The following is a 9,993-nucleotide window of genomic DNA, read 5'->3' on the forward strand; positions in this document are numbered from 1 at the left end:
TAGTTCTATCGCAAGTACCATTGTCTTGAAGTGGATTCTAGCAGTTACCGGAAGCCAGTGGAGGGAGCGGAGGAGCGGGTGGTGTGGAACATTCAGGAAGGTTGAAGACCAGACGAGCCGCTGCATTCTGGGTGAGAGAGGTCGGATGGCACATGCAGGCAGACCAGCAGGAGGGAGCTGCAGTAGTCTAGTGAGGTGACGAGAGCCTGGACCAGAACCTGCTGGCTCTCTGGGTCAGCTGGGGACGCGTCCTCCTGATGCTGTAGAGCGTGTATCTGCAGCAGCGGGTTGCAGCAGCGATGTTTGCAGTGAAGGACAGGTTGTTATCCAGGGTCACACCCAGAGTCCTTGCAGTCTGAGTCGGGGAGACAACAGAGGGGCCGATGTTGATCGTCAGGTCAAGAGAGGGACGATCTTTTCCCGGAAGGAAAGCAGTTCAGTTTTGTCCAGGTTGAGCTTGAGGTGGTGAGCAGACATCCACTGAGAGATGTCAGCTGGACGAGCAGAGATGCGAGCGACGACCTGGGTCTCTGAGCGGGGGAAGGGCAGGACTCATTGGGTGTCGTCAGCGTAGCAGTGGGATGAAAAACCATGCGGGCTAATGACAGATCCGAGCGAGTTTGTGTACAGGGAGAAGAGGAGGGGACCAAGAACAGAGCCCTGAGGGACCCCTGTAGTTAATTGACAAGGGTCGGACTCGGACCCTCTCCAAGTGACCCTGTAGGTGCGGTCTTTGAGGTATGAGGTGAGGAGGGAAAGTGCAGAGCCTGAAGGAGGATCTGATGGTTCACCGTGTCGAATGCAGCAGACAGGTCCAACAGGATGAGGACAGAGGAGAGGGAGGCTGCTTAGTGTGCAGTTCCTCAGAGACAGCAAGGAGGGCAGTTTCTGTGGACAGTATATAACAGTGTCCCCCCTACACTGATAACAATAGTTAACATTTGTATTTACCTTTCAAGGAACCCAAGGCCGCTTTACATGATGTGAACAAACAAACAAACAACAATGGGACACTACTCTCCATCGGCTGCCACACACGGTATCTAACCCTCTCTCTCTGCAGCCGCTTGGAGGTGGCCTCCTCTCAGTGGACTCTCTACCTGGCCTCCCACCAGCAGCTCCTTCAGTGGATGCAGTCTGTGGAGCAGGAGCTGGGGGGGGCGCTCCCTCCTCAGGTGGGTCTGAAGGAGAAGGCCTCTCTGCTGGAGCGTCTGAGGGGGGTGCAGAGTGACGTGGAGGCTCACGCCCCCCCCCCTCTCCCGCCTGATGGAGCAGGCCCTGGAGCTGCACGAGAAGACGGGAGATCAGACGTTTGGACCCGAGGCTCGAGGAGAACTGAGCGCCAAGTACAGTGACATCTCTGCCAGCGTGAAGGTGAGGGAATACGGGGTCCTATATACATGTATATACATATATATATGTATATATATGTATATACATGTATATACATATATACATATATATATATATATATATCTAGCCAGTTATATATCCAGTCCTTGGGGTTACCATGTCTCTTTGCTCATTAAAGGGCAAGGTGCAGGTCATGCAGAGCATCGTGTCGGAGCACCAGCAGTACCTGGACGCTGTCAGGGACTTCAGTGATTGGCTGCTGTCGGCCAGAGAGGAGCTGCAGCGCTGGAGCGAGCTGAGCGGAGACTCTGCCAGCGTGCACAGGAAGCTGTGCAAGGTCCAGGTACAGAGAGCTTCCCTTCTGCCCTCTCGTGGTTCTCAGAGGACGGATACCTTCATCAGATCTGATGTGATACTTTATTCCCTGCAGGAGCTGCTGGACAGTAAGCAGCGCGGCAGGGAGCGCCTGAGCCGTGTGCAGAGGTGTGGGGCGGTGTGCAGAGACCACACGGGGGCGGGGGGGTTCGAGGCTCTGGAGAGAGAGGAGGCGGGGCTTGTGTCCTGCTGGGAGCAGTGGGAGCGCTCGGCCCTGCAGACCAGAGCCTCGCTGGAGACCGCTCTGTCTCAGATCAGCTGCTCGGAGCAGGAGTTCAGCAGCCTGTCTGCGCAGATGGAGCTGCAGCTGCACGACTTCAGCCGGCTGCTCAAAGACTGCCGGCTGCGCATCACCCAGGCCGAGAGGCTGACCGAGGGGGAGGAGGCGGTGAAGGGCTGGACCCTCGCTAAGGTACGTCTGAACTTAAGATAAGAAGTACTTTAATGATCCCAATCTGAGAAATGTTTGTGTTGCAGCAGCAACAAAAGACCAGGCAGTACATCAGAGAAATGAGAAGACGAGAAATAAACAATCCAAAATGTAAACATCTCAAATAGAAATAAAGTAGCATTAAATATAATAATAAATACTTTATATCTGAGGGGAGGAGGCGGTGAGGGGCTGGACCCTCGCTAAGGTGGGGTGCCCAACCCTTTTTCCCAGGAGCCCCCCCAAATGACTCCTGTTGGAAGTTGCGCTGCGCTGCGCGCCCCCCCCAACAGCGGTAATTAAAGTTTCACAGTCTCAAAAAGCTACAGCTGCTGTCACAAACTGGATGAATGTGAAGCGTGTTGTTGAAGGAGATGAAAGCGTAATCAAGGAGCTGTTGGAGCGACTTTGATGGTTGTTGGACTCAGGATTCATTCCTCTGGATTCCCGCTGCATGGAGAAACTAAAGGACGGAGTGGAAACAATTCACAAAGGGATTAAACTCTTTAAAACACGCTCAAAGTGAGCCGGATTCTGCCGATGTGTTTATGTGGATTCAAAAGTCGTAAATAATCAAAATGGAGGAGACCGATCTGATCGGAGCGACTGACAAATAATCCAACTGAAGCCGGCGTGGACAACGACTGTTTTAAACATGCGCTGATCCAGAAAAGCCCGGTTTGGACGCTTTACGGCAGAAGGAACATTTCTATTAAAGAAACAATTATACATTTCTGTCTTTTTACTTGAATTTTTATTCAAATTAATTAATCAATTATTTTGTATATTTGATTGTGATGTAGAGACAAGGCTTTTAGCGACAATCATGTATTGATTTACAATTATATGGTAAAAAAAGAAAAGGTCTAAATATGATATTTGGCCTCAAATCATCTGAGGCCTGGCGCCCCCCTGCGATATTTGCGCTATTTGGCGCGCCCCCCAGGTTGGGAACCACTGAGTTAGATAGCATAATGCACACACACACACACGCGCACACACACACACACACACACACACACACACACACACACACTGCTGCTGAGGGTCTTCGGGGTGCATAAAGGAAACGTGTTTTGTAGAATGAGAATATGTGTGTTGTGCAGGACGTAGTGGAGGAGCTGCAGAAGGCGGAGCCGGCCTCTGAGCATCTGAAGACTCAGCTGAACGACCTGTGCAGATTCAGCAGAGACGTGGGGGTGCAGTCAGAGAGGGTGTCTGCGCTCATCAAGGAGTACAACAGGTGGGGGGGGGGGGGATAAAGTATACACTATTTAAGGAAAATGCTACAGCTGAACACAGATGTATGATTTCACACTGATTCCCAGTGGTGTGTGTAACTGTGTGTGTGTGTGTGTGTGTGTGTGTGTGTGTGTGTGTGTGTGGTGTGTGTGTGTGTGTGTGTGTGTGTGTGTGTGTGTGTGTGTGTGTGTGTGTGTGTGTGTGTGTGTGTGTAACTTTGCTTGCTGCTGTGTGTGTGTAGTGTGAGTCTGCAGGCGGGCAGGGAGTGTCAGAGCAAACAGAAGCTTCTGGATCAGGGTTTCCGCTCCGCCTGCAGAGACTTCCAGCAGTGGCTCGTCAACGCCAAGATCAACACGGCAAAGTGCTTCGACGTTCCCCAGAACCTCAGCGAGGCGACCGCCAGCCTCCAGAAGATCCAGGTAACTCAGAGACAACACACACACACACACACACACACACACACACACACACACACACACACACACACACACACACACACACACACACACACACACACACACACACACACACACACACACACACACACACACTCTGCAGAAGATCCAGATAACTCAGAGACAACACACACACACACTCTGCAGAAGATCCAGGTAACTCAGAGACAACACACACACACACACACACACACACACACACACACACACTGCAGAAGATCCAGGTACACAACTCAGACCCTCTGCTGGAACCACAGGTATATCATTGTTCCCCTAGCTGCAGACCTGCTCTAATCTCATCATATCAGTCGGTGTGCGGTCCTTCCAGAATATAACTGAGAATGACTTTAGTGGAGCCTCGTGTTTCACATGTTTCGTTCATGCTCTCAGGCCCTGGTTCCTGCATGAGCTATGGATCAACCTGGAGGATTGATTCATGCTGTGAACGAAGCACTAACTGCAGCCTCGTAAAGCCTCCACCTCTGTCCTGACCTCAGAGATGTTTACCTTCCTGTTCCACCTGTGTTCCTCCCCATGCTCCATCTGTGTGTTCCTCCCCATGCTCCATCTGTGTGTTCCTCCCCATGCTCCATCTGTGTGTTCCTCCCCATGCTTCATCTGTGTGTTCCTCCCCATGCTTCATCTGCGTGTTCCTCCCCATGCTCCATCTGTGTGTTCCTCCCCATGCTCCATCTGTGTGTTCCTCCCCATGCTCCATCTGTGTGTTCCTCCCCATGGTTCACCTGTGTGTTCCTCCCCATGGTTCATCTGTGTGTTCCTCCCCATGCTCCATCTGTGTGTTCCTCCCCATGCTTCATCTGCGTGTTCCTCCCCATGCTTCATCTGCGTGTTCCTCCCCATGCTCCTTCTGCGTGTTCCTCCCCATGCTTCATCTGTGTGTTCCTCCCCATGCTTCATCTGCGTGTTCCTCCCCATGCTTCACCTGTGTGTTCCTCCTCATGCTTCACCTGTGTGTTCCTCCTCATGCTTCATCTGTGTGTTCCTCCCCATGGTTCACCTGTGTGTTCCTCCCCATGGTTCACCTGTGTGTTCCTCCCCATGCTTCATCTGTGTGTTCCTCCCCATGCTCCATCTGTGTGTTCCTCCCCATGCTTCACCTGTGTGTTCCTCCTCATGCTTCATCTGTGTGTTCCTCCCCATGGTTCACCTGTGTGTTCCTCCCCATGGTTCACCTGTGTGTTCCTCCCCATGCTTCATCTGTGTGTTCCTCCCCATGCTCCATCTGTGTGTTCCTCCCCATGCTCCATCTGTGTGTTCCTCCCCATGCTTCACCTGTGTGTTCCTCCTCATGCTTCACCTGTGTGTTCCTCCTCATGCTTCATCTGCGTGTTCCTCCCCATGCTTCACCTGTGTGTTCCTCCCCATGGTTCACCTGTGTGTTCCTCCCCATGGTTCACCTGTGTGTTCCTCCCCATGCTTCATCTGTGTGTTCCTCCCCATGGTTCACCTGTGTGTTCCTCCCCATGGTTCACCTGTGTGTTCCTCCCCATGCTCCATCTGTGTGTTCCTCCCCATGCTCCATCTGTGTGTTCCTCCCCATGGTTCACCTGTGTGTTCCTCCCCATGGTTCACCTGTGTGTTCCTCCCCATGCTTCATCTGTGTGTTCCTCCCCATGGTTCACCTGTGTGTTCCTCCCCATGCTTCATCTGTGTGTTCCTCCCCATGCTTCATCTGTGTGTTCCTCCCCATGGTTCACCTGTGTGTTCCTCCCCATGGTTCACCTGTGTGTTCCTCCCCATGCTCCATCTGTGTGTTCCTCCCCATGCTCCATCTGCGTGTTCCTCCCCATGCTCCATCTGTGTGTTCCTCCCCATGGTTCACCTGTGTGTTCCTCCCCATGCTCCATCTGTGTGTTCCTCCCCATGCTTCACCTGCGTGTTCCTCCCCATGCTTCACCTGCGTGTTCCTCCCCATGGTTCACCTGTGTGTTCCTCCCCATGGTTCACCTGTGTGTTCCTCCCCATGCTTCACCTGCGTGTTCCTCCCCATGCTTCACCTGCGTGTTCCTCCCCATGGTTCACCTGTGTGTTCCTCCCCATGCTTCACCTGTGTGTTCCTCCCCATGGTTCCATCTGTGTGTTCCTCCCCATGCTTCACCTGTGTGTTCCTCCCCATGCTTCACCTGCGTGTTCCTCCCCATGGTTCACCTGTGTGTTCCTCCCCATGCTTCACCTGCGTGTTCCTCCCCATGCTCCATCTGTGTGTTCCTCCCCATGCTTCACCTGTGTGTTCCTCCCCATGGTTCACCTGTGTGTTCCTCCCCATGGTTCACCTGTGTGTTCCTCCCCATGCTTCACCTGTGTGTTCCTCCCCATGCTCCATCTGCGTGTTCCTCCCCATGGTTCACCTGTGTGTTCCTCCCCATGGTTCACCTGTGTGTTCCTCCCCATGGTTCATCTGTGTGTTCCTCCCCATGGTTCACCTGTGTGTTCCTCCCCATGCTTCACCTGTGTGTTCCTCCCCATGGTCACTCTGTGTGTTCCTCCCCATGGCTTCCATCCTGTGTGTTCCTCCCCATGGTTCACCTGTGTGTTCCTCCCCATGGTTCACCTGTGTGTTCCTCCCCATGCTTCATCTGCGTGTTCCTCCCCATGGTTCACCTGCGTGTTCCTCCCCATGGTTCACCTGTGTGTTCCTCCCCATGGTTCACCTGCGTGTTCCTCCCCATGGTTCACCTGTGTGTTCCTCCCCATGGTTCACCTGTGTGTTCCTCCCCATGGTTCATCAGTGTGTTCCTCCCCATGCTTCATCTGTGTGTTCCTCCCCATGGTTCATCAGTGTGTTCCTCCCCATGGTTCACCTGTGTGTTCCTCCCCATGGTTCACCTGTGTGTTCCTCCCCATGGTTCATCAGTGTGTTCCTCCCCATGGTTCACCTGTGTGTTCCTCCTCATGCTTCATCTGTGTGTTCCTCCCCATGGTTCACCTGTGTGTTCCTCCTCATGCTTCATCTGCGTGTTCCTCCCCATGGTTCACCTGTGTGTTCCTCCCCATGGTTCACCTGTGTGTTCCTCCCCATGGCTTCACCTGTGTGTTCCTCCCCATGCTTCATCTGTGTGTTCCTCCCCATGCTTCATCTGTGTGTTCCTCCCCATGGTTCACCTGTGTGTTCCTCCCCATGGTTCACCTGTGTGTTCCTCCTCATGCTTCATCTGCGTGTTCCTCCCCATGGTTCACCTGTGTGTTCCTCCCCATGGTTCACCTGTGTGTTCCTCCCCATGCTCCACCTGCGTGTTCCTCCCCATGCTCCACCTGTGTGTTCCTCCCCATGCTTCACCTGTGTGTTCCTCCCCATGCTCCATCTGTGTGTTCCTCCCCATGCTCCATCTGTGTGTTCCTCCCCATGCTCCATCTGTGTGTTCCTCCCCATGCTCCATCTGTGTGTTCCTCCCCATGCTTCACCTGTGTGTTCCTCCCCATGGTTCACCTGTGTGTTCCTCCCCATGGTTCACCTGTGTGTTCCTCCCCATGGTTCACCTGTGTGTTCCTCCCCATGCTCCAGGAGTTCCTGAGCGACAGGGAGGCGGGGCAGCAGCAGCTGGGGGCCGTGCAGCGCAGCGGGGAGCTCCTCTGCAGCGCTGCAGAGAAGGAGAGGGTGGAGGCGGTCCGAGGGAAGATGAGCTGCTTCCGAGAGGACTGGAGGAACATGATGAGCAGCCTGCACCACCGCGAGAACAGCCTGCAGGTCATATACCTGAACACACACCTGCTACACACCTGCTACACACCTGATACACACCTGACACACACCTGCTACACACCGGATACACACCTGATACACACCTGATACACACCTGATACACACCTGTCGATATGAATAAAAGCATGTTTTGTATACAGTTTAAAAGTGGGGTAGGTAATTTGAGAAACCAGCTCCAGTGGCTGGAATTTGAAAATACACAGCCGGAACAAATCTGCCCCTTCCTCTCAGAGCCCCTCCTCCAACACACACAGGCACGCTACATGACCAATGAGGGCAGAGATAAGTGTGTGCACAGATGGAAGGCTGACAGGCAGGTAGGCCGTCCAGTTACTTCAGCCGGCTCAGATGATTGGTCGAGCTTTCTACAGCGCCACGGCTTCAGAGCACTTCATGTATTCATTGAGATCAGACGTTCAGATTCCATGGAACATAACGAGTGTATCTCGAGCCGGTTCCTCAGACTCACCCCCTCCACCTTTAAGTCAGGGAAACATCCATTTCTTTAAACTAAATACTTATTTGCAATGTTCCTGTCGTGAGCTTTCAGGCGACTGTTCACTTCAGAGTCCTTTGCGCATTTGACTATGGATTTTAGGATTCGCTGTGCCTGGTGTTGCAGATCTTGGCATGCATTGAGTCTCGTCAAATTAAATCGTTGTCCATGTTTCAAAAGATCGCTGGTTGTGAAGGGGTACACGTGGTTCTGCTGTATCCAGGGTTCATTCTGATGGTCACATGCAGGATATGAAAGAGCTGCTTGATTACCCGTCCTCCATGAGTTCCCTAGTTGGTGTCTTAACGCTGAGTCGTGTCTCTCAGACGGTCTTGTCTCAGATGAGGGACTTCGAGGAGAGTGCGGAGCCCCTGCAGGAGAGCCTGGACGCCACAGAGCGGTCGGTGCATCAGAGCTGCAGCCGGCTGCACGACCTGGGCACCAAGAAGCAGGAGCTGCACAAGCTGCAGGTAAGAACCCCCCACCATCATGTTCAGGTGCAGCAGACCCTCAGACCCTCAGATCAGCAGACCCTCAGACCCTCAGATCCTCAGACCCTCAGATCCTCAGACCCTCAGACCCTCAGACCCTCAGATCAGCAGACCCTCAGACCCTCAGATCCTCAGACCCTCAGATCCTCAGACCCTCAGATCCTCAGACCCTCAGATCCTCAGATCATCAGACCCTCAGATCATCAGACCCTCAGATCAGCAGACCCTCAGACCCTCAGATCCTCAGATCATCAGTGAACGGGTTCTGCAGGTTTAGAAAGCCAGATCCAGCTTGCAGAAACCACAGTGCCTCTGCAGAGCCTCCATCCAGCTGGTTTAGCGTGAGAGAATCACTGCTCGTCTTTAGAAAGCTCTGCCATCAGCTGACTAACAGCCAGGTGCTTCCTGTTGACAGGCTGCCATCTGGCTGCTATCTCATGTACCTCTAACAGCGTCTACAGCTCTCTCTGCTCTCTGTCTGCTCTCTCTCTGCTCTCTGTCTGCTCTCTGTCTGCTCTGTGTCTGCTCTGTGTCTGCTCTGTGTCTGCTCTGTGTCTGCTCTGTGTCTGCTCTGTGTCTGCTCTGTGTCTGCTCTGTGTCTGCTCTCTGTCTGCTCTGTGTCTGCTCTCTGTCTGCTCTGTGTCTGCTCTCTGTCTGCTCTGTGTCTGCTCTCTGTCTGCTCTCTGTCTGCTCTCTGTCTGCTCTGTGTCTGCTCTGTGTCTGCTCTCTGTCTGCTCTGTGTCTGCTCTGTGTCTGCTCTCTGTCTGCTCTGTGTCTGCTCTGTGTCTGCTCTGTGTCTGCTCTGTGTCTGCTCTCTGTCTGCTCTCTGTCTGCTCTCTGTCTGCTCTCTGTCTGCTCTCTGTCTGCTCTGTGTCTGCTCTCTGTCTGCTCTGTGTCTGCTCTGTGTCTGCTCTCTGTCTGCTCTCTGTCTGCTCTGTGTCTGCTCTGTGTCTGCTCTCTGTCTGCTCTCTGTCTGCTCTGTGTCTGCTCTCTGTCTGCTCTCTGTCTGCTCTGTGTCTGCTCTGTGTCTGCTCTCTGTCTGCTCTCTGTCTGCTCTCTGTCTGCTCTCTGTCTGCTCTGTGTCTGCTCTCTGTCTGCTCTCTGTCTGCTCTGTGTCTGCTCTCTGTCTGCTCTGTGTCTGCTCTGTGTCTGCTCTCTGTCTGCTCTGTGTCTGCTCTGTGTCTGCTCTCTGTCTGCTCTGTGTCTGCTCTGTGTCTGCTCTCTGTCTGCTCTGTGTCTGCTCTGTGTCTGCTCTGTGTCTGCTCTGTGTCTGCTCTCTGTCTGCTCTCTGTCTGCTCTCTGTCTGCTCTCTGTCTGCTCTGTGTCTGCTCTCTGTCTGCTCTGTGTCTGCTCTGTGTCTGCTCTCTGTCTGCTCTCTGTCTGCTCTCTGTCTGCTCTGTGTCTGCTCTCTGTCTGCTCTGTGTCTGCTC

At 53.3% G+C, this 9,993-nt stretch overlaps 1 protein-coding gene across 1 annotated transcript in view; it reads left to right on the forward strand.

The window, feature by feature from the left end:
• Positions 1-1,181: 1,181 nt before the first annotated feature.
• The window catches only part of LOC117441627 (nesprin-1-like), a gene marked incomplete at its 3' end in the record, with an annotated part of 17,916 nt that continues 9,104 nt past the window's right edge, over positions 1,182-9,993 (forward strand). The window contains exons 1-7 of the mRNA XM_034077691.1: positions 1,182-1,374; positions 1,532-1,696; positions 1,784-2,140; positions 3,265-3,401; positions 3,642-3,819; positions 7,379-7,561; positions 8,399-8,542. Of these exons, the coding sequence (XP_033933582.1) occupies positions 1,267-1,374; positions 1,532-1,696; positions 1,784-2,140; positions 3,265-3,401; positions 3,642-3,819; positions 7,379-7,561; positions 8,399-8,542 (1,272 nt within the window). The remainder of the gene's footprint in view (positions 1,375-1,531; positions 1,697-1,783; positions 2,141-3,264; positions 3,402-3,641; positions 3,820-7,378; positions 7,562-8,398; positions 8,543-9,993) is intronic.

This window comes from Pseudochaenichthys georgianus, unplaced genomic scaffold, assembly GCF_902827115.2.
Source record: "Pseudochaenichthys georgianus unplaced genomic scaffold, fPseGeo1.2 scaffold_1852_arrow_ctg1, whole genome shotgun sequence".
Lineage (NCBI taxonomy): Eukaryota > Metazoa > Chordata > Actinopteri > Perciformes > Channichthyidae > Pseudochaenichthys > Pseudochaenichthys georgianus.